Source organism: Protopterus annectens, chromosome 14.part0 (assembly GCF_019279795.1).
Source record: "Protopterus annectens isolate FY-2018-M chromosome 14.part0, PAN1.0, whole genome shotgun sequence".
Classification (NCBI taxonomy): Eukaryota; Metazoa; Chordata; order Ceratodontiformes; family Protopteridae; genus Protopterus; species Protopterus annectens.
Window position 1 is genome coordinate 614,855,081 of NC_056748.1, and position 24,320 is coordinate 614,879,400.

Sequence of the window (24,320 nt, forward strand, 5' to 3'; positions counted from 1 at the left end):
GTAACCATATCCCAAACTTGGCTGCCACCCCAGCTAATCTATGCTGCACTATGTAGTACATATTTATGGATCCCAGTTTATATATATATATATATATATATGGGTCTAGGACACATGCTCGACTAGCATGTGTCCAAATCACAAAACACCGAACATACATACACGAAAGCGCTTAACATCGAAAAATGCTTGCTTGTATGTATAGTTAAAAAAAAAATCTACATTTGTGCAGGGGGGCTTTGCCCCACTGCACCCCCCACACCACCCCTACTTTAATATTCTCACTCTGAGATCGCACTACAGTAGGGAAAAGGGAATTTTCCCTTACCCGCACTGTAGCCCGACAGGCACACATACACAGAAGTGCTTGTCGATGTTAAGCGCTTTAGTGTATGTGTGTTCAGTGTTTTGTGATTCTGACATATGCTAATCAAGCATGTGTCCAGATTCCCTATATGGAGATATATATATATGTATATATATATATATATATATATATATATATATATATATATATATATATATATATATCATGTCTCACTTCTGTATCTCCTATTCAGATATACTAAATTTTATACCTGGAATACTTAATGCACCATTAGTAGAAGCAGTTTTATTTCTTATAAAGTAGTCTAGTCATAAAACTTTCCTTAATATTACCATTTGCATACATCAGTAATACTGTCAAGCTCTTTCTCATTACCTCTTTCTGCTTCTGTTTGTTTCTGTTTAGCATGTCCAGCTTCATCATTATAGCATCCATTTTAGAAGAAGTGCTGCTAATGGTGTGCTCCAGCTGTGCAACTCGCCGTGCTAACCTGTTCAAGAGACATTTTACACTTGTAGTTATGGTAATGGCAGAACATAGGCTTCAGTGGAACTGGAAAATGTTTTGGCATGCAGTATGTAAACCTCACAACATAACACAGAGTGCCAGCTCTTTTTATTTGTGAATGTGTTGACTGGGTAGTCTCAGTGAGATGATACCCTTTTAGAAGGCAAAACCAGGTTGCTGGCTCCAAAGAAATACAACAATCACACAAATACACTGTACATGTTTCAAGATCATACTGTATTAAAAAAGTGCTCTGTAAAAATATTAGCACATGATAAATACAAAACAAATCCTGACATAGAATTCAGAAAATATGTTTATAGCAGGTAAGAGAAAATCATGACATGTAATCAAAGCAGTAATCAGTGAATCAAAGTCTGACAAGTTAAACTACCAACATGTTGAATTCCATGCATAAACATAAATGACAGCGATTTCTGTAGGGAGGAATGTCTGTCATAAGGGTCTGAGCACCCCTATTCTTTGTTAGTTAAAACATACCTCTAAACCTGGTAGAGCAAGAAATGTGGACAAGGCCCCAAAATAGTGACACATTTTAAATATTGCTCTTATAAATGTAGGAAGTTGTTAAAACCACAGGATTTGTGTTGGCATGCATTCTTCTGAAGGATATGAAGCTTAAAAATAAAATATTGTTATTATAAAGTAATTTCAATCTACAGTGATTTGACAGAAAATGACCGATTTTATAAGGAATAGACTAAAAATATGAGGCAAAAATCTGGACATTCTGTGAAAATCTGGACAGTTGCGAGCTATGTGTTAAAATTTTCAAATCAGAGGTCTCTTAGACTGAGAGACTGCAATTTTCCTTATGGGTCAGGCTGTATAATCTCATGGTTGTAACAGGGGTGTGAGAAGTACAGACTCCTAGATGGGGACTGTAGGGGAATGAACCTTTGCAAAAAGTATATGTCTGTATGTTAAGGTCATCAATATACTAATTAGTTACTTTGTTTCAGTGAAATGGACTTATTTGAATTATGAATGAGCAACATTAAACAGGAGGTACATGAACCAGTAAATATGAACTGTAGGTGAAGCAGAATATATGCAAATAATGGAAGAAATACAATAAAGTAAGATACATTCGAGTCACAGAAGGACTATACAGAATCATGGCATCTTGGTCATGTGGCCATTTTGCACTTTGCCAGTACCCTACTCACCCTTAGACCTTTCCTCCTTTTTCAGGAAGTGACAGGCCAGTCATACTGGGGGTAAGTTTATGAATACCTATCCAATTGTCTAATTCCTTTTTAAGGGAAGTTAATTTATTCCAGAGAAGGCTAGTCACTGCATGTTAAACTTGTCTCTCCATCGTGACTTGTGTATCTGCTGACGCAGGTTCAGATCTTTGGTTTCAATGTTTACAGGAATGTTTGATTTGTGGAGAAGTAAAAGGTTCTTGACTGCAGGATCTCTAATGGCCCAGAAAACAAGGCACCGATTACTCCTAGGGAGTCTGTAGAAATACAGGGCAAGGCCTTCAGCCTCTCTTGATATATAATGTCCTTTACATCCATGATCTGTTTTTGTCAGGACCCTTTGGAGGTCTCATTAACTGCTTGATATGTTTAGTAAGATAGACTTCAAAGGTGTATTGTATTCTATGATGGGCCTTATCAGTGCAGAATATAGAGGGGTGAGGACTTCTTTGACCTAGAGGAAATATCTTCTGTGATCATCTGTGCAGATAGAATAATTTCCTGACCATTGTTGCAATGTGATGCTAAAAGGAGAGTGAGTTATTACTCATGTTCCAAGACATCTCACAACATCTTTGTCACGGAATGTAATGTTTTCCAAACTATAAGCTGGATGGAGGGGTTATTTCTCAAATGCAGTGATATTTCATTTTTTTAACATTTAGTTTTAGCCCGTTTTCAGCATGCCAGTTATTGACACATGCAAGTTTACTCTGTAGCTTCTGATTATTAGAAGGGAATTCAAGTATAACACCCAGTTTACAATCACAGGCAAACTTGATTAGCCAGAGTCCCTGATTTTTGATTTGGAGATCAGAGAGTTATATGCTGAACAACAAAGGTTCCAGCACAGATCCTGTGATACCCCACTGTTACTTTTCATGGCTTCTGAGGACACACCTGACATCCTCACAATGTGGGTTCAATCCTTTAGCCAATTTGCTATCCATCTAAGTGCATAGTGATCAATCTGGTCTGCATTTAGCTCATTAATAATGTTGGCATGTACTATATTGCCAAATGCTTAGACAAGGTCAAGGTATGCTGTATGGACAGTGTGACCCCTGTCCATGGCTTGTATTACGCTCTTAAAAATATTTATAAGATTCATTAAACAGGATCTAACTGTAACAAAACCAAACTGCTGGCAGTCAAGTCTTCCATGATCTTTTTATATTTTGGTTTATTAGGTCTGTTGTTACCTGTTCCAAGGTTTTGCTGATGAGGCAAGTCAGGTTGATGGGTCTGTAATTCCCAGGGTCCATGGTGTGGCCGTCCTTGTAACAAGGCATCACAACTGGTGTGTGCCACATCTCAGGTACAATGCCAATGGGAAAGTGCAGGTTGAATAGTTTTAGGAGGGAATTTACCAGCACATGTTTAGTGTTGTTCTGCAGGTAACCAGACTTATCAGGTCACATAGAAAAGGTATATTTTATTTTGGAAAGTACTTTTAACATGTCTTTTGTGATGATAGAGACTTTAGGCCCTTAGGTATATATGGGTTTGATAAAGATGTCTCTGGGCAGAAGTTAGTACTGAATTTGTTTGCCAGTAAATTTGCAATATCCACTGGATCTGAGTAGGTAGTACCATTTTAAATGAATTCAGAACAATGTTGGCTGTTACTATATTACTTCTTGATGTAGGTAAAGAAAAAATTGTAATTATCCTTAGTTTTCTGTTAGATTAAGTTCATGGGAAGCCATAGTTTTCATGATGCTTTTTTCAGTACCATGGATAACCTTTTAATGTTAACCTTGATATTTGGGACTTTATTTGTGACATACATTCTAAAGCTTTTTTTCTCTTATTGTATTGTTTATTTATGCAAGTGGACCACCAAGCTGATTTGCTCTTTCTTTTCCTTATTTTTTTTAGTTTTGGTAAGGACTGACAAGTTTATACAAATTTCTTATTGACGTCATAATTTATTTGTGTAACCACAATGCTGTGCCTATATTTAGTGAGGGGTACAGTTAAATTTGAACTCAGAACATCATAGAATTGCAGGAAATGTGCACATTTGAAGTCTTTGACTATTGCCATATTTGCCTCAGCTGGGTTAGGAATTTTGAAAGAGGTCACCAATATCTGGTCAGACTTGACATAAGAAGGGTATTCCTGTGTTATAGTACATATTGCTGTCACATTTGTAAGGATATTTTGACCTCTACTGGGGTCTTTCACTATCTGATCAATGGAATTCTTGTTGATGAAACTGAGGAATTTTTGAGCATAGTCTAAATTTGAGGTATAGGTCTCGCAGTTTATTGATGGGTAGTTAAAGTCTCCCAGGATGATGGAGGATGATGGAGTATGATGAAGTATGTTTAGCACAATCAAATATAATACCAGAATTGCATTGCACTATCAATAAATTAAAACCTAGTATGTGTTTTACATCAATTGCCTAGTGGTCCAGTTCTTTGCAATAATGTAATAAACACAATACAGTGTCATAGATAAAAAATGCGTTCAGATCTTTTTCCGCTACTTGCCTTGAGTGAATTTCATGAGAACACAAAGCTGTCTAATCAAATCTAGATTTTCTGAGACAGAAGACTTTCCAGCTAGCAGGAGGAACAGCAGTCTGATACATTCATTCATTCATTCATGGGGTGCATTAACAGAAAATTCACTTTACTGTTCCATTTTAATAACTGGCTCAGACAAGCTACTATCCCAGTTCACTCTCTGGTGATAAATAAGAAACAATGTGAAAATATCTGCAGTAACGTATTTTCTCACGTATACAAGTCTAAACTTTGCCAGACTACCACAGCATGCATGCCAACATAAATATAAATATGCGTGCATATATGTAAGCCTAATAAAATAACATTGACCAACTGATACAAAAGTACTATCAGTATGCATTCATGCATGTAATATTTTAAGTATAAATAAAGGAACAGACTAAGTATGGAAGTACAGATATAGAAGTGAAAATCGGTGTACAAAGCCAAGGCATCTGTTATCTCTGCATGTGGCCAATTAGGCAGCAGAATTCGTATAACCTTCACTTAAGTAGTGTTACTCACAATTACTGTCAAGTTATGATAATTAGGAATATGGCAAAGAATGATAAGGCATGCATAGGGTGGGGCTTATAGAATGTTGTTGTTGCGTCTTCCGGCTTTTCCCGGTTAGGGGTCGCCACAGTGGAACTCCAGTCCACTAATGATTGGCAGAGTTGCCAGCCCTGATGCACAACCTTCAATGAAGGTACGCCCATTCACACATGTCACCATGCAGAAGATGCTCTAGCTGAGAATCGAACCGGACAACGCCTTACTGTGAGGCGACAACGCTACTGCAGCACCACCACCTCGGTTTGGTTTTTGCAAGGCTTTCCACTGTGGCAAAGTGACAGTAGAACTACACAATGCCACAATAAATATACTTGGTCAGCAAAAGAAAAGGATCCTTTACTGAGATGTTAAAACCTGGAAAATTTATCCAAACATATGATTCTAATTGGAAAGTCATTTGACTGGCACAGAGCATAAATGCTGAATGTTGTGTCACTAGCTGTGATATGTGGCCTGTGGATTTAAAGTTTCATTTTTCTTACTTATCTAAACTCACTAGCAGACTAATATACAGTTAGTAGATTCATCAGCTGATGGCTGATATTCTGCATGAGTTTAAAATGTTTAGGCAGTTTAGAAAATTCAGTATGTGTTGCAAGGGAAGCAAGCACAATACAATGAGTAACAATGGTATCCTCTGGATCCCAAGCCAGCAGCAAAACTTGTGATCCTGTGGAACAGCTTAATCAGCTAGATAAGTGAGGTGAGTAGTGCATTTCCAAATATCATTAATTGTAGTAGCTGTCACATTCCAAAGGCATTACCTGTAATATGTTACTATGCTACATGGCAAAAATTTATTTGTGTGCCACACTGATATGAGTGCACTGTAACATACTAAGTTAAACGTATACTTTGATATTATGAGGTGCAAAGCATTGTGATGTATGATATTTTGCATTACAAGAACAAAACAGAGCAATGTTGGCAGTACTGACTGACTCAAAAGGACACATGGATGGTAGCGGAGGTGGTGGTTAGCAGTCTGGACTTTGGTGCACATTTCTAATTTTATGGCCACAATCCATATTTATGTGCCAGATCTGGGGTCTGGAGATGGACTTTGTCTTATAGTTATATTCACATTTTCCCTTTTATTATCTTTTTCATCTAACTTATATATACCATAGACTAAGTCATATGATCACCCACTTGACCCATTACATTAATATTTATTGTTAAATGATGATAAAGGAATGGAAAATATGTGATCGTTCCTTTATTTAGACATTGGAAGACCATACAAAGATGTTAGATCAATGACATATATGCATTATTTATTTCACCATGTGAAACATACACTAGTGCTTTAAATACTTACATTTGTAACTCATCCTGAGAGATGACATTCACTTTACTGGAATAAGAATCTTTAACATCTAAAAGGTTTACCGATTTGTCAAGGCTGCCAGCATCAAAAGTCCTTCCTAAATTTTCAATTTCAGTATTTAGGGCTGCCTTTGGATTGAGACATAAAATGCATGTCATTTAGGAAATATGACAGGATAAAAACAATGCCATTTTATTTTTAACTGTTAAATTTTGCTGCCTTATCATAAAAAAAAAAAAAAAAAAAAAGTCATCATGCAAGTTTATGTAGCTAGGGTTCAACTTTGTCTATTAATAATAATATAGGAAATATTTTGCAAGAGTCTTACCAATCAGTTTTCATTGTTCTTTGCCAACAGGTCAGTGAAAATTTTATACAAAACACATCTAGCCATGTGCCTCAGGCAGTTTAAAGCTCCATAGTTGCTATTATGCATATGCATTTCCTCATTTCTAGAAGGCTTTTAACAAGAGCCCGATGTGGTGTTGGTCATATATGACTTATGTTTGAGAAATAAAGAATGAAATCATATATGTTTGCCTCAGATATGTTATTTTTCTTGCCCATGTTGACAAGACAGCAACATTCTAGCTGCATAAAACACTGAGTAATTTTGAATTGCTTTATGAGATTTTCTCACCATTTTATTATTTAAAATTTACAGAAACAGATAGCTGTTTTAGCTATCTGATTTAAAGATATACAATAGGAGCCATGTAAAAATAATGCACAATTCTGTTGAAATCCAGAAGAAAAGCCTAAAGTGTGCTCTATGCCTTTTGATCTTTAAGACATTTTCTACTCATTTATTAGGGCTGGACTTGAAATCTATGGCAATATGACTCCCCCAAATCCCAACTTATTTCACAGTGATACAGACGTACCCAACATTACTTGAGTTTAACCCCTCTGGGCTGGGGTCATAGTTGCTGCATGCAGAATGTGGCTTGACAGGCTGTATCCCTATATTCTCTCTCTGTTTTCTCACAGCATTAAAGGAAATTATATACAGTGCATCTTGGGATGTATAGCCATACCTCCACAAACAAGGCCCCACCCCCTTTGTAAACAGCACCTCTGTGAAATTCACACATGTCACTGGGGATTTTACCATGGAGTGTGCCTGAACACATACTTCCTGCACCTCTTTCTACGGAAAGGTCATCAGGCTAGGACTTTATCATTCCTCTCCTCTCCCACTCCAGCTCCAGCAAGTGCCAGAGTCACTAGATGAAGTTGGTTCACACTGACCAACCTTAGGGCTTCCTCCATTTATGCTAACAGAGCTGGCAAAGCTGTCTGAAATTTCTGATAATGTCTGAAATGGTTACAGATAAAATTATGCACAACAGCTTGCTCAGTGGCATAGGGGGATGGAGATACAAATATGACACAGATAACATGGGTTTGATTACAGGTCTAGGAACTGGAGATGCCAAATGGAGTGGGAGAAAACTCATGAGGATGAGTTAGCTCACCCCTTTCAGTGGGGCAGTGTGTGTGTGTGTGTGTGTGTGTGTGTGTGTGTGTGTGTGTGTGTGTGTGTGTGTGTGTGTGTGTGTGTGTGTGTGTGTGTGTATACTTGGGTGAGAACTCAACAGAAAATCTCCTCTGGAGACTGAAAATGAGTGGGTGGGGGAGAGTTACTGGGGTAACATGACATGGAAGTGCTAAAAATTCTTGTCAGCCCTCATTTATGCCTGTAAATCTTGAACCATCTCAATAATCTGTAGGGGAATTGTTGGGTCTAATGGTTAAAAAAAAAAAAAAAAAAAAAAAAAAAACAACTCAAGATTGTTCACTGATTGGCAGACCAGAGAAGAAAATATATTAAAAAACCCATATCAAGGAAAAATAAATGTTAGAATGTTCATAACATATGGCTTCTGTAGCATCTAGTACATATTTCCAGAATTTCACACTGACAGAAAAAAAGCAACTTACAGCTTTAATGCTGCTTGAATTGGAAAGTACATTGACAAACGGGATCAGACAGGAGTCCCCGTGGACTATGATGTTTGCAGATGACATTGTGATCTGTAGTGAGAGTAGGGAACAGGTGGAGGAGACCCTGCAGAGATGGAGATATGCTCTAGAGAGAAGAGGAATGAAGGTCAGCAGGACTAAGACAGAATATATGTGTGTGAATGAGAGGGAGGATAGAGGAATGATGAGGATGCAAGGAGTAGAGGTGGCGAAGGTGGATGAGTTTAAATACTTGAGGTCAATAGTTCAGAGTAACGGTGAGTGTGGAAGAGAGGTGAAGAAGAGAGTACAGGCAGGATGGAGTGGGTGGAGAAGAGTGTCAGGAGTGATTTTTGACAGACGAGTACCTGTAAGAGTGAAAGGGAAGGTCTATAAGAGGGTAGTGAGACCAGCTATGTTATATGGGTTGGAGACAGTAGCATTGACAAAAAGGCAAGAGTTTGAGCTGGATGTGGCAGAATTAAAGATGTTAAGATTTGCACTGGGTGTGACAAAGGTGGACAGGATTAGGAATAAGTATATTAGAGGGTCAGCCCAGGTTGGAAGGTTTGGAGACAAAGCCAGAGAGGCACGATTACGTTGGTTTGGACATGTGCTGAGGAGGGATGCTGAGTATATTGGGAAAAGGATGCTAAGGATGAAGCTACCAGGTAAGAGGAAAAGAGGAAGGCCTAAGATAAGGTTTATGGATGTGGTGAGAGAGGACATGCAGGTGGTTGGTGTGACAGAGCAAGATGCAGAGGACAGGAAGAAACGGAAACAGGTGATCTGCTGTGGCGACCCCTAACGGGAAAAGCCGAAAGAAGATGATGATGATGATGACGATGATTCAAGGACTTTGTAAATCTTTTCAGAATTACCACGCAGTAGTTTACTTTTGTCAATTTTAATATTCAGTAGGACAAAAGCAAGAAGTGACCATCAGGCATTAGGACCAGCCACATGTGTAAATTCATTATTAAATTACTGTTATAACAGTTCCCAAAATTTACTTACAAGGACACGAGTAACATTATTTCACACATACTGAACTTAACTTATATGCCTCTATTGGCTGTCCAGATTGAATATAAGTAAATTAGTTTTCATATGTCTGTCTGTTATATCTCCTGCTAATACCAGTTGCCTAAATTGGCTCAAAAAAAGCTAAATAAATACCTTTATTATAGTAAAGTGTATAATTATGGGTGGTCTGAAATGGTGATAAATAATTCGGTTATGGTAAATACTTGTGGAAAATTAGTACCTAAGGACAGTTTTTCCATAATTTTCTTTTTAGTTTCATCATTTATATGGATCTTTTTGTCCCAGCTAACTGCCAACCATCAGACCTTCTCTTTGTCAAGCAGTCTATTCATTAGACCTGCCCCAGTGTGACAGCCATCAAAGAGAGGTAGTCAATGAGGCAGCCACCAGGGGAGGTTTATCTTTTACTGTTTAGAGCCATAACCCCACTGTGCATCGTCAGTAACATTTTTTTAATTTTTTTTTTATTTATCATTTGTTGACCGGGAAAGTCCGACTAGGTTCCACAGAGCCTATTTTCAGTGGAGGCCCAGGGAGAAATGCTCCAGATGCATGTCTTTGGAATGTGGGAGGAAACCGGAGTACCCAGAGGAAACCCACGCGAACACAGGGAGAACATGCAAACTCCACACAGAAGGCACCCCAGCCGAGAATCGAACCGGATAACCTCTTGCTGTGAGGTGAAAATGTTACCCACTGCACCACTGTGCTGCCCATACTCATGTTTCAGTGTGCAACAGGTGTCAGTGATGTGTCATCCACTTCCACAATTGATATAACCCCTCAGAACAATATTCCTGTGGAGTCACTGGTTTCCACCAGGAATTCAGCCATGTGACTGTGTGCCAGTGGCATGTACATCTGTACCCCCCCAAGGACAGGTAAGCTGGCAAAGCTGCATCAGTCCTCTCCCCTGTCATGCCATCTCCAACAGGGGCCCCAACCACTAATCAGACTTGGGTCATGTGTGTCATAGTTTGCACTTTATTCTCCTGTGTCAGCCAAGCTGACTGTTAGGATGGAATTTACAAAACTTAGCATTTCAGAACACTTGTATCTACACATTCATAGCTAAGAAATGGAATTCGAGTGTAACTGCAGTGCATTTAGCTTAACTTGAATACACTAATTTTGCACTATTCTGTGCAATTTGACTATATGGCACAAAATAACATATCATAGCTCTTTATAAGTCATCACGTTATATTAAGATCAGACAAGTTACAAATAAGTGGCTATCATGTCGAGGTAACTAGTTATTATGAAAAGACTATAGATATGCAACAGTACTCAGCAATACAAGATCACTCTCTACAAGTTATCATAATAATCATATAGAATTTCATAGTTGAAGTCTAATGGTTTTCTTGGCATTCACGTAGATCATGCATCACCTTACTTATTGTTGGTTATTAACTGACCTATTAATAAAGGTTTCATACCCTTGTTTCTTCCAGATCACTTCTCATTCTCTTTTGTTCTTCCTCATCAAGTATATGGTTGGCATCTTGGTCAAATCTTTTAAAGGCTGCAGTAATTTCGTGGTCATCGTGGCCCATTCTGAGAAAAATAAACAACTATTTACGTAAATAATATTATCAGTTATACCTACAGATATTTATTTATTTATCTCTAGGTAACATTCATATAGAGTATGTGACAGTCTGTATTTTATAATGCTGACATTATTCTATATTGGCTGAGTTATTTCTATCACAATTTTTACAAAATAAACCAAGATCAGTGTGTGTGTGTGTGTGTGTGTGTGTGTGTGTGTGTGTGTGTGTGTGTGTGTCTCTCTGTGTCTATGTCACTGTCTGTGTGCTTGACCCTCAGAGCAGTCTCAGACTGGCCCTAGACTACTCTTAAATCTGATAAGATAAATCTCTCTGGATTACAGTCATTCAGGCTAGTGATTAGTTTCACACTCAGAAAATGGCATCCTTTTGTTAATCAGGTAAACCCACTTTAGGGCAACCCAGGAGCACTGTCAGGTTAAATGACTTGCTCAGAGTCATACAATAGGTAAATGGTGGTAGAAAACCCATCCCTGCACCCCTGATTACAGGAAGCAGCTCATTAAGAGCTTAGAGCCTTAGTCCTCTGCACTAACTGTTAGACCTCTATGCACTTCTTCATTTTCTAGTAAATCCCTGAGGATTACAGTCAGTCAAGAATACCAGCCATTAGAATGTTGTACTTCTTGTTACTGGTAATGCATTTTGATGCAAAATATGGTTCTGTTAACTTTTCAAATGAATTAGAGTTGCCTAGCCCATAATGGCCCATATGGCTCTCAGCTGTTAATGAACTACTTCCTGTGGTCAAAACTAAAGGGTTTGAATCCTTTTACCTTTACTTCCCTACTGTATGGCTTTTACAAGTAATTTAACCAGTCAGTGATCCCCAGATGCCCCTGAAAAGAAGGGACTTTGCCCAGTTGATTTACCTAGTTAATACAAGGTAAAACAAATTAATATTTAAAATTTGTCTCTTTGGGGGCCTTTCTTCTCCCATTATTGACCAAAATATTGAGAGGTATTTTGGACTGTTCCTTTGTGACTTTTGGAGAAATACCTATGGATTGCATTCACTAAGGAATGAAAGGCATGTAAGTTTTTAGACTTAGTATCATTCAGAAAATGCTTGTTAATGCAAAACTGATTATTCTAGCAACTTTCTAATTATGTAAGAGAAATATTTAAAGTCTGTTCCTGATTTTGAGACGTAATCTCTGATTTTTGAGCTAAGAAATTGAGAGGGCAGAAAGATATTGTAATGGGTTGCACAGTATGATTCTGACAGCAGAAAGCAGAGATAATACATCGGGGCTACTATTTATGAATTTATTCACTTGATCTGCAGCAGTCAAGTAAGGGGATACAACTGATGTTTTGTGTGTGTGTGTGTGTGTGTGTGTGTGTGTGTGTGTGTGTGTGTGTGTGTGTGTGTGTGTGTGTGTGTGTGTGTGTGTGTATAAACACTTGTTTCCTGCATCCTAGAATATTTATGGTACAAGGAAAGGAATCGATTGTAATAAACATGAGCATTATCATTGTATGAGCATGCTCTTTGGGTAAGATCCTTGATGTCATTGTTTTTTGACAGTGTGTTTACTATCTGGCTGTGAATAAAGTTGTTAGCAAGAAGTCTGTTAGTTTCATCTTCTTCCTTCGGCTTTTCCCGGTTAGGGGTCACTACAGCAGATCACCTGTCCAATCATGATTGGCAGTAGAGTTTTACGGTGTCGAGTTGCCAGCCCAGCACCCAACCTTCCATGGAAGGCACACACACACACACACACACACACACACACACACACACACACACACACACACACACACACACACACACACACACACATGTGCACTCACACCTAGGGCCAATCTATATTGTATTATATTGTATTATATAGTGTCCAATCCACCTACAGCATGTCTTTGGGATGTGGGAAGGAAACCAGAGCACCCGGAGGAAACCCACGCAACCAAAGGGAGGACATGCAGACTCCACACAGAAGGCACCCCAGCCGAGGATCGAACCAGAGAACCTCTTGCAGTGAGGCAACAACGCTAACTGCTGCACCACAGTGGCTGCCCTAGCAAGAAGTCTGTTAGTTTAATGTTAATATATTCTCTATGAATATATTTTTAATTTAGGTTGTTTTTTATAGGCAAGTGTTGTGAAATGCAATGTGTTGGGCTACAGCAGGTCATCTGGTACTTTGTGCAGATCAGTAAGATTAAGAGCGGTTAATGAGCTACTTCCTGGAGGGTTTGATTCTTTCACCATTTGTTTACCCATGACCAAACCATTTAATCAGACAATTTTCCTGGGCTGCCCCTGAAAAGAGACACTTGGGTCCAGTGGGATTTCTTAGGCTGTTAGCAAATGCATTATGCACATCTTTTAAATTTCCACACTCTTAGCTCTACTCTGTTTTACTACACATCCTAGCAAGTACTTTCAAGTGTAATGGGTTGCCAGATGCATTTTCATCAAATATGAGTTTCAAGAGAAGATAAGTTTACAGTTTCTCATATTAAGTCTATTTCAATGCCAGAGTGTTTTGTTTAGCAAATGGCTGTCAGTATTTTCCCTGTAAAATTTATAACATTTTAAATGAAATCCAAATCTCTGTGATATTGTAAAAGTAAAGAAGAAAATACTGTGCACACTGACATGGAGAGACAGCCAAGGAATGGGATACTGATAGGGCTGCCAGACTTATGGCTCATTATGCTGCACAGGGCACCATTTGACTACAATCCATCCCTGTTGACTCTGGAGGGATATGCTGCAACATACATCTCTGGAAGCATATGTGTCAACATTATGGCATTATCAGTCATTCAGGTAGATCAGACCTGTACTGAGTGATCTGAGAGAGGATAGCAGTTGTTGATGACAGGAAGACATATGGAAGTCAAAATGAGATATAGGTGTCCTGCACATATATCCCCCCCACTAAAAAATGTATGCAGTATTATTTCTAATTTTTTGTTTGACTCTGTGGGTTGTTGAACAATTGCAACTCTAGCATCTATATTGTCTTTAATTGTTTTGCTTTAATCACTGCTATAAAGAAATAATTCATTTATTAATAGCAATGGATTGTGTAACATAGTCCAAAAATATATCATTCTCACAATATATTTATGCAGTGCCTTGTTTTCCTAGGATCATAGGAGGTTATTAGGCTATTGTTCCTGAGGCACTTATAAGCCTTCAGCCTCCCCAAACTGTGAAGGGGTTGACATTTGTCAGGTCAGTATAAACTGCATTATTTGAAGTGATGTTCAGAACCATCTGATCTTCAGCATCCATTATGCGGCCATTGTTTCACATTACTGTAATACAATCTACTCTTCAAGATCAGATTATAAAATATTTCTGTATTTAGTTAAAATTGGCACTCAAGGCAGTTGAGGCAGAAGACTAAATCTCCAACTTGTTAATATGCTGTTTCCTGTGCTAAGGGTGCAGGGTTTTAATTTTTCTACCTTCATTTACCTGTTGTGTGACCTTGAGCAAGTCAGTTAACTAGACAGTGCATTGGTGCAATTGGGAATTTGGGCTAGGCACCTTAATGACTTCTGGACTGCTTGCCTAGTAACTCATTATGACCCATTGTTTTTTGCCAGCCATTCCCTTTTTCATTTTGATCTAGATTTTTGTGTGTTTATTTACTTATTTTAATTGATGAGTACAAATATTGGTGGATTATAATGATAGAAGTTTGAGTAGCCTTTTATGTTTGAAATGTTCTAAAATGGGTACTTTTGTCATTATTGGTTAAAACAATTTGTCTTATTGCTTGTTGAAAAAATGTTCAAATCTCCAAGTTTAAAAAAAAATCTATATTGCTGTATTAACCAAGAACTATAATTCAAAATAATCACGAAGGAGAAAAAGAAAACAAGCATTTATTCTTGGTCCTAAAATGTATGCTGGGGAAGTCAGGGTTTGAAAATAGCCAAGGGCCCAAGGTGCACTTAATCTGCCATTTATCAAGTACTATTTAAATATCTGACATATTCAGCTGTAGTTCTTACATCAAATTACTTATTCTTTTATCCAATTTCTTGTCAATTTCAGAAGCCCCAATTCTTCCATCACACATACTTCATGACTGCTTCACCACCTGAAGCCAGTGGCTAACTGCTACACTGAATTGGAAATAAATACCTTTTCTACATAAGCTATAAACTTGACGACACTACTGGAAAATGAATAGACAGTAGAAACAGACAGACATACATTGTAACATTTTCAACAAATGTCCATATTCTGCCAAATCATACAATTTTGAGCTCATATTACCAGACCACCTCAACCTGAGCCATAATACTGAACGCATGCAACTCTGATCAGCCATATGATTTACAAAAATGACTGAAAACATTTAGAAACAGGACTGTAGAACAGAGCCCCATAGTTTGACAGAAGATTCCTAAACATATTTCCCAACCTCAATGCCAGAATCAGGGACAAAACACAAATAATGATGGGAGACAGGCCTGAGATTAGGGATAGATTTTAAATAATACACTCATCACTGAAGAAAGTTGCCAAAGAAAAATAGGTTTTGCATTATTATGCATTTTCTGAAGGAGACAAAGTCTAAATGACAAATATCTGTCATTATAAGATTTGTAGTTCTGATGATCACATACTGTTCGCAGACTAATGCTTTGTTTTGAAGTTACTTTTAAAAGTTTTGGAGCATTAATTATAGTTGCAACTTTGGCATAACAAAGAGGAGCTTATGATTTTGTTTCAATTGCTCTTACTGTTCTTTCATTTTTATTGGGTAAGGTTATATAAGGTTGGTGCTTCTGTGTAAGATTTTCCGGCTTATTATTATTACATAACAAAGGTATCTGTCATATAATCAAAATAATAGATTTTTAACTCGTTCTGAGTAATGCAAAGTCGATTTACTTGAGGTTGTTAATAAATAAGCTCTGCAATACTTCTTTCCTGTTTCTGAAATCCTTCCTTCTGTTTACTTTGCATTAATACTGACCAGGGAATCAAAGGTTTGCCACATCTTCAAGGAAATTGTGTAAATTGTTTTAAATAGTTCAGCTCTGAAAAAAAAAGGTAAATATGCACACCAACATCATTCTGATCAAAGTAGCTGCAACCCTCCTCCCCTGTTTTGGTGGATTGGTGGGAATTGTGGTTATTTTATTAGTCTGGGTAGGACGGCAAAGGGACAGGCTTGCCCTCTTCTGCCCCCCCCCCCGGTGTTGGATGTTTAAGTGGTAAATATAAACGAGTGGAGGTAAGAACGCTGCTTATTTGGTTGGAGGTGTAATTCAATAAATGGTATATGAAGTGAGTTGTTGGACTCGACTTCAATAGTAAAGTAAGTGAGTGGAGGTATGGACACTGCTTACTGGGTCAAGATGAATAAGGTCACGCTGTCCTGACTTATTTGGTTGGATGTGTAATTCAATAAATGGTATATGAAGTGAGTTGTTGGACTCGACTTCATAAGTAAAGTAAGTGAGTGGAGGTATGGACACTGCTTACTGGGTCAGGATGAATAAGATCACGCTGTCCTGACTTATTTGGTTGGATGTGGTATATGAAGTGTGTGGTGGAATGCTGCTTCATAAATAAAGTAAGTGAGTGGCGGTATGGATGTGGCTTACTGGGTCAGGATGAGTGAGGTCATGCTGTCCTGATTAACATTACATGGAAGTTTATGCTGTGATTAAAATCAGCTATAATATGTTCAGTTGTAATTAGTAACTATTGGTTATCAAAGCTATGTTATGGAAGTTTAATAAAGGTAGTCAAACATCATTCGGTATGATGTGTGCTTATTGAAGGGGACCGGGACAATAGCACATTTTATTTTGAGGTTGCAGATTATATAAATGACACTTTGGTCTTTTTGTTGGGCAAAATCTGCCTGGGCAGAATCTACTGTCACCTCTTCTGTCACCCCGGGGATCACCTCAGTGTCACTGCTAGACAGAGGCATGTTAAACTAATGGGCACAATACCTTTCAAACTTAAGGGGTGGTGAAAGCCACAAAACTATGGGCTAGGCTTATAAATGCCCTAGGGCAGATAGCCTAGTATGAACCTATGAACCTATATATGTAACTTAACAGCTGTAGCATTTCAACAGAAGCTCTATGGTATTGGTAGGAGCATTGTGATGGTATCATTTATTAGTTTCCTGATTCAGGTAAACATCTGTGGACCATACAAACCTGGAAACAGTGCAGCATGTTTTTCAGATTGGACAAGTTTGATGAGGAACATACTTGCCAGTGAAGCATTTGACCATCCAGATTGGAGGTCTTAAGAAAAAATAAGTTCCTTTCTTTCGAATATTATGTTTCTATATACTTATTATTTATCATAAATCTAAAATATCTGGTTGTTATGGAGGCATACCTTTGCCAGTAATGGTCTACTGCAGACAATGTACTTGTATTATTTTTTTTTTAAAGAAGCACTTGATTAATATGTTTCTGTAGGGCTGAGATTTATGTAGTCTTTGTCCCTTTCCATGAATATTTATCACTGCCAGATTTGTCTGAACATTACATGCCGTTCACTTTATCTGAAATGTAACTGTCGCCTTTATCTTGACTGACTGTTTCTTTAATTTTATAACATTAAGAAGTAATCCACACTCATAAATCCAGATAACCATATCAGGAACTGCAGAATTGCTATCTTCCTTACAAAACATATACATTTATTTATGTGATTTTCACATACGTGTAATTCTTAATTACTTAAAATCTCTTTTTCAATGGAGTTTGGACAGTTAGACTAAATTTACCACATTTTAGTGTTGCTCTTCATGGTTGTCCATTAAAATGTTAAATTCTTAGTAGAAATTTTCAACTACAGTTTTGCAATTTTAGTGAAGCATATAGCCTGGATAAGACTTCACTGCTAGAATATAGTCAGTAATAAGTTCTTCTATGTCATAGTTAATGGGTTATAAGATTTATTCTTTATTAATATAGGATAGCCAAACATATGTTTTTGATTGGAATGGATCAAAATGGAGCTATTGTCACTTTTCTGGGGCTTCTGAGTTACTATTTGCTATTTGATTCTTATGTTACTTAATCTCCAGAAATATAGTGGCACTATTACGAGTTTACTGTTATCACATAATTGGTGACTGAGTTATGCTCACTCACATTTACTAAACTGTTAGTTGCATGTAACACTCATATCTATAGCTTATGTGATTTAACTCTATTGAATATAAGGTTCTGGCAACATTTTATTGTGAAATGGAGTCTATTTCTTGGATAGCTGTCGCTGGTATGTCTCCTATTTATACTAATTGTTTTGCTATAACTGCTATTATATCAATATTGTTTAAAATTGTACTTATTTTAAAATGTATTACTGGAGCTTTTCTCCTCGGCTCTCCACTGAAAATGGGCCACAAGCCCAGTTGGACAAACCCGGTTAACAAATGTCAATAAATAAATAAATAAATAATACTGTAATAGTGCCATACGGAGAGCAATGTCAATGGATTATTTGAATGTGTTATATTCATATTACATCTGTAAATGGCATCTTTGGTTATAATTTCATTAACTTAAATCTTAGATATATGTTATGACATTGAAAACTGTAAGGTACTCTATGTATGGTTATTAGAAATAATTTTATTATTTGATTAGCATTTAATATCAGTTATTACTATCATATCTTATGTAATTATACTTAAAATTCATATTATTCATACTTTATTATGCCATTGGTTTGGAATACTATCAATGGATGCTTTATAATTCTATTTATTATGACCGAAGTTCAGGTTTTCTTTAATGTGATTATATTACCTTTAATATTGACTTTTTTCATTTAACTTGATTGAGCAGTTTTTTCTTCTCATTTAAATGAAGTCTCCTTTATGCATGTAACATCAGTAGAGTTCATTCTGGCATAGTTTGGTCAGTTATGGAGGGTAGTCTGGTAGAGCCTTGTCTATCTATTAGACTAGGAATATTGATAATTCCATGTTTTATACAGTGTTTCTACATTTCTATTGATAATATGTTTTGTATATTACCTTTTCATTTTTTCCCCTTAGGCCTGAAACAGAAATCTTTAATCTCCTATGTATAGAGAACTCTATATTGTTTGTATTATTTAATTTTTAGGCACTCATTTTTCACTAAGTAAAGGATAAAGTTGTTGGGAATCATAATTAAATAATAACAATAACATTATGAATCTCTTTATATACATTTATGGAATTAACTCTACTATTTTTAAACACTAATGGTTTAAATAATTCAAAGAAAAGATCAAACTTGCTAAAATATCTGAACACTAATAAAATGCAATTAGTCTTTCTTCGAGAAACTCACTTCAAAACACCTGAAAGAGATATTTGGAATCCTATAAATTATCTAACCCTTCCTCATTTCTCCTACAAAACTAAGACTAGGGGGTAATGATTCTTTGGAAGAAATCCATCATTAATCCCCAAATTATTTACAAATATGAAGATCAAGAGGGACTCATTTCTCTTGTTACCTTAAAATTCAATAATAGGATATGGACGCTGGTCAACCTCTATTGGTTCCCTGGCATGGAGTAAAGACTGCTAAAACATCTAGATTTTATCACAGGCACTTATAAGGGTAATATAATATTAGATGGAGACTTTAACTGTATTTTAGACAATTCAGACACCACTAACAAAAGACCACTAAACTCACTTCCACTGCAATTTTTTAAAATGGATTGAGTCATTTAACCTACCTGATACATTTAATATAAAGGGCATTAATTCACTGAAGTTTTCACATCAAGCTCATAGATTTACTACCCAAACTAGAATAGAAAAAATATTAGTCTCTCATGATTTATTCTTAAAGGTTTCACATTTTACTATACACCATTGTCCTATATCTGATCATGGTTTCCTTATTCTCATATTTTAAACTGATTCACATAAACAGATTTTCATCTTATATAACAATAAATAAGGAATTCAAACATTGGCTTATCTTAGATTTATATTTTTTTTTCTTAAAACAAATTATACATCAAAAGTTAACATTGTCATGATTTGAAATGCTTTAAAAGCTTACATGTATGGTAAAATACTCTCATGGTTCAGAAATAAACTTCCGGCCCCAAAATCCGGACAATACCAAGAAAGGAGGGGGGTATCCATATTCATGTCCATATTCATCAAGGACACCCACACCTCAAGACTGGTGGCAACGCACGATGCATCTGAGACCATCCAGGTGCAATTAACCATAGGCAAGACTGCTCTGCAAATTGTAGCATGTTACAGGCCACCCTCACAAACTCAGGAACCTCACATGGCCTTCCTGAAAACACTAGAGTGGATAAATGTATCACCAAACACCATCATACTAGGTGACTTCAATTACCCTAATATAGACTGGGAACACTACTCAAGCCCAAACACCCTAGCCCAAAAGTTCCTGGAATTCATAAACTCAAATGCCATGGAACAACTAGTCACCATCCCCACAAGAGGAGATAACATACTTGATCTCATCATCACGAACATGGGAGCACAATGTTCAACACCGGAGGTGTACCCCTCACTGATGAGATCAGACCACAAACTAATCTCGCTGGAGGTCCTCATCCCACCCCCACCTGAAATAAAAAAGACCACAGTAAAGAACCTCTCAAAAGCCGACTTCACACTTCTAAAGACTAGTGTGGTCTCCTTTAAGGCCCCCGAGCTGGCGGAAAACAGTACTCAAGCCGCTGAATCACTTACAAATGCCTTCTACCAGCACCTGCAGGACTGCATGGATAAGGCAATCCCAAGCAAAACAAAGACTCTTTGTACCAAAGGCAAGCGTCCAGTCTGGTGGACCCCAGCCATAAACAAACTCTACAACAAAAGGAGGAAGCTACTACAAGATAGAGCAAAATCCTTAAAAGGTAAGACGCCCTTGATCACTATAAGTAAAAAACTAACAGCTCTCATAAAATCATCCAAAGCAAATTTCGAGAGAAAAATAGCTAAAGACTCAAAAGACAATCATAAGGCCTTCTTTAGCTATGTTAGAAACCTGGGAGGAAACTCCCAGATATGCTCAGAGCTAGTTCAAAATGATGTGAAGATTACTGATCCTACAGACATTGCCAACATACTGGCTGACAGGTTCAGTGCAAACTTCTCCCCCCCCCCAAAAGGAGAGATATCTATACCAAACGATTGCAGCCCCACAAACATCTCCAGCGCCCAAGTGAGAACTGCTCTCTCCAAAGCAAAAAACACAGCATCCATGGGACCTGATGGTGTCCCCGGCTGTGTGCTCCATGAACTCAATGAGGAATTAAACCCACAGCTAGGACAGCTGTTTAATCAAAGTCTTACCTCTGGATACATACCCAGGAGTGGCGACTGCAACTGTGGTACCACTTCACAAAGGCGGTGCCTCCACCGACCCTGGAAATTACCGGCCCATTAGCTTGACAAGCCTTATCTGCCAAGCCATGGAGAGGATCATAATGGACCTCATAAATAAAGACATAGGGAATTTGCAGACTTTGGATCCAACCCAGTTTGGCTTTGTCAAAGGCAGATCATGCCTTTTAAACTTGGTTGACTTTTTCAAGACAGTCACCAAAGCCATTGATGAGGGAAAGGCAGTCCATACAGCCTACCTCGATCTGGCTAAGGCCTTCGATACAATACCCCACTCGGGTATCATTGAAAAACTCATCAGCTTAAATGTCAACCCATACATCACAAGATGGGTTGCAAACTGGCTGAGTGACAGAACCCACAGGGTCAGAGTTGCTGGCGCCATGTCAGACTCAAAGCCTGTCACAAGTGGTGTCCCACAGGGCTCAGTCCTGGGCCCACTCTTGTTTGGCATCTACTTTTCTGAAGTACAAGCAAACACAGGAGGGTTATGGCTGACAAAGTTTGCAGATGACTGCAAACTGGGCCATAGTAGAAAACACATCTGACACAGATATCCTTCAGAAGGGTCTCACAGAAACGGATAACTGGTGCCAGAGCCACGGCCTAAAGTTAAATGCCAAAAAATGCATAGTCATACCCTTCGGGAAAAACAAGGTTACCCCTAGCTACCAAATAGGTGGCAATCCACTGAGCACAGAAGAAGTTATCAAGGACCTGGGGACCCAGGTTGATAGTAGTCTGTCATTCGACACCCATGTAGCTAAAGTAGTTAGGAAGACCTTCTACATTGCCCACCTTATCATGAAGGGTTTCTCATCTAGATCAAGGGAGGTCATAGTCTCCCTTTACTCATCACTCATCAGACCAATGATTGAGTACAATGCCCCATTCGAATGTATCTGACCCGACACTTGCAGCAGCTGGAGAGGCCACAAAAGTTCCTCACCAAAAGGATAAAGGGTCTCAAAATCTGTCCTATGCTGCCCGACTGAAAGAACTCCAGCTCTATTCAGTCGCCACCGCTTGCTCAGAGGTGACCTTTGCCTAACATACAAGGCCATGTCAAACCCAGATTTGATGAATATGCTTCACCTCAAAAAATCTAGATCCATCAGAGCCACAAGGGCGGGAGACTTAAACCTTGACACGGCTATTAATAGGACGTGCTGGAGGGATAGATTCATCACCCAAAGACTCCCTATGCTGTGGAACAAAATCCCGGTACATGTGAGGCAGAGCACCTCGCTGGCCTTGTTCAAGAGAAATCTTGACCAATGGATGGGAGATCGCAGATATACCCCAGGGATTACCTCAGTGTCACTGCTTGACAGAGGCACAGCAAAATAATGAGTATAGTTCCCCATACTAAAGGGGTGGCGTAAGCCACAAATCGATGGGCTAGGCTTGTAAATGCCCTCGGGCAGATAGCCTAGTATGAACCTATGAACCTATAAAGAATAGGACTCAGAAATATTAAATATTCAATCTCAGCTTCTATTAGCTAAATTTCGTACTTCCAGAAGCTCTCTTGATGACAAAAAGAGAACAGAAGAGTTAAATAATAAATATTTTGATATATTATTACATAACTCAAATGGTTCCCTATCAGAAGAGCGAATGTTGAAAATAGTGAACACTCTTCTGTCGAAATGCAACGTTCGAAATCTGAGAATGACAAAGTCACAGAAAAGAGATTTTTTTCCCCAGGGAAAAAAATCGCTGGGCCATTCTCAGGACTTCACTGTTTTCTCCACTATGGTGCAATCTCAGAGTTGGTATATTTAAGTTGTGTGTGTGTGTGGGGGGGGGGAGTCCCCCACTTTATTTTGTTTGTATATTTTTTTTTGGACCAGCGATTTTTTTTCCCCTGGGAAAAAATTTGCTGATCCGTGACTTTGACATTTTTGGCTTTCGAACTTTATAGTTTGACAGAATAGTGTTCGCTATTTTTAGCGTTCGCTTTTCTGATATAGATGCAATCAAATATAGCATTGGAAAAATTAAAATTGAACTCTTATGGTTTATCACCCAAACACATGCATAACGTATCAATGAGAATTTAAATGCAGTTTAAGTCTAACAATGCATTCAATTATTGCATGAAGGTACAAAGAGAAAAAGTATCTGACATAGGAGATATTCTCGATGACTTTAAATATCATTATATAAATCACAATAATCTTACTAACTTTGAAGACAAGATCTCAGATTTAAACCTATATTCTCCTAATATCTGGAAAATCCTAGAAAAAATATAAACAGTTTTTCAATCACAAATTACACACAAAGAAGTTAGAGACAAAATAAAAAAATTTAAATCTAACAAAGCACCAGAAATGGATGGTATAATTATAGAAATTTATACACTCTTTCCTTCTTCGATTATTCATAAGACTTTAATTGAGTCAGACAATTCAAGTTCCTCTATCTTGAAGATATTTGTTACTTACTCCCATTCCCAAAGATAATAAGAACCCTCAATACTGTAGTTCTTATAGATCTGTTTCTCTTTTAAATAATGATTACAAGATTTTTATGTCCTTCTTTGTTGACAGAATTAAATTTCCACTCTCCCATATAATTAACAAAGATCAACAAGGATTTATATATAATAAACAACTCATGATAATATCAGAAAAAGTACTCACTCTTATTGAATTCCTGAATAGAAGCAATGAAGAAGCTCTGATAATTGGCCTGGATATCATAAAGGCTTCTGACTCTTTAAACTGGGATTTCTTATTTGAAGTTTTAAATCTTTTTGATTTTCTTTCTTCCTTCATTTTCATCTTTAATATATATATATATATATATATATATATATATATATATATATATATATATATATATAAACATAATTTATCCCATGTTAAGCTAGGCC

The 24,320-nt window shown here is 37.5% G+C and overlaps 1 protein-coding gene across 1 annotated transcript in view; it reads right to left on the reverse strand.

The window, feature by feature from the left end:
- PKD2L1 (polycystin 2 like 1, transient receptor potential cation channel) overlaps positions 1–24,320 on the reverse strand; it is a 505,878-nt gene that overhangs the window by 71,776 nt on the left and 409,782 nt on the right. The window contains exons 12-14 of the mRNA XM_044056364.1: positions 10,944–11,061; positions 6,481–6,617; positions 704–818 (exon numbers count right to left, since the gene is read on the reverse strand). Of these exons, the coding sequence (XP_043912299.1) occupies positions 704–818; positions 6,481–6,617; positions 10,944–11,061 (370 nt within the window). The remainder of the gene's footprint in view (positions 1–703; positions 819–6,480; positions 6,618–10,943; positions 11,062–24,320) is intronic.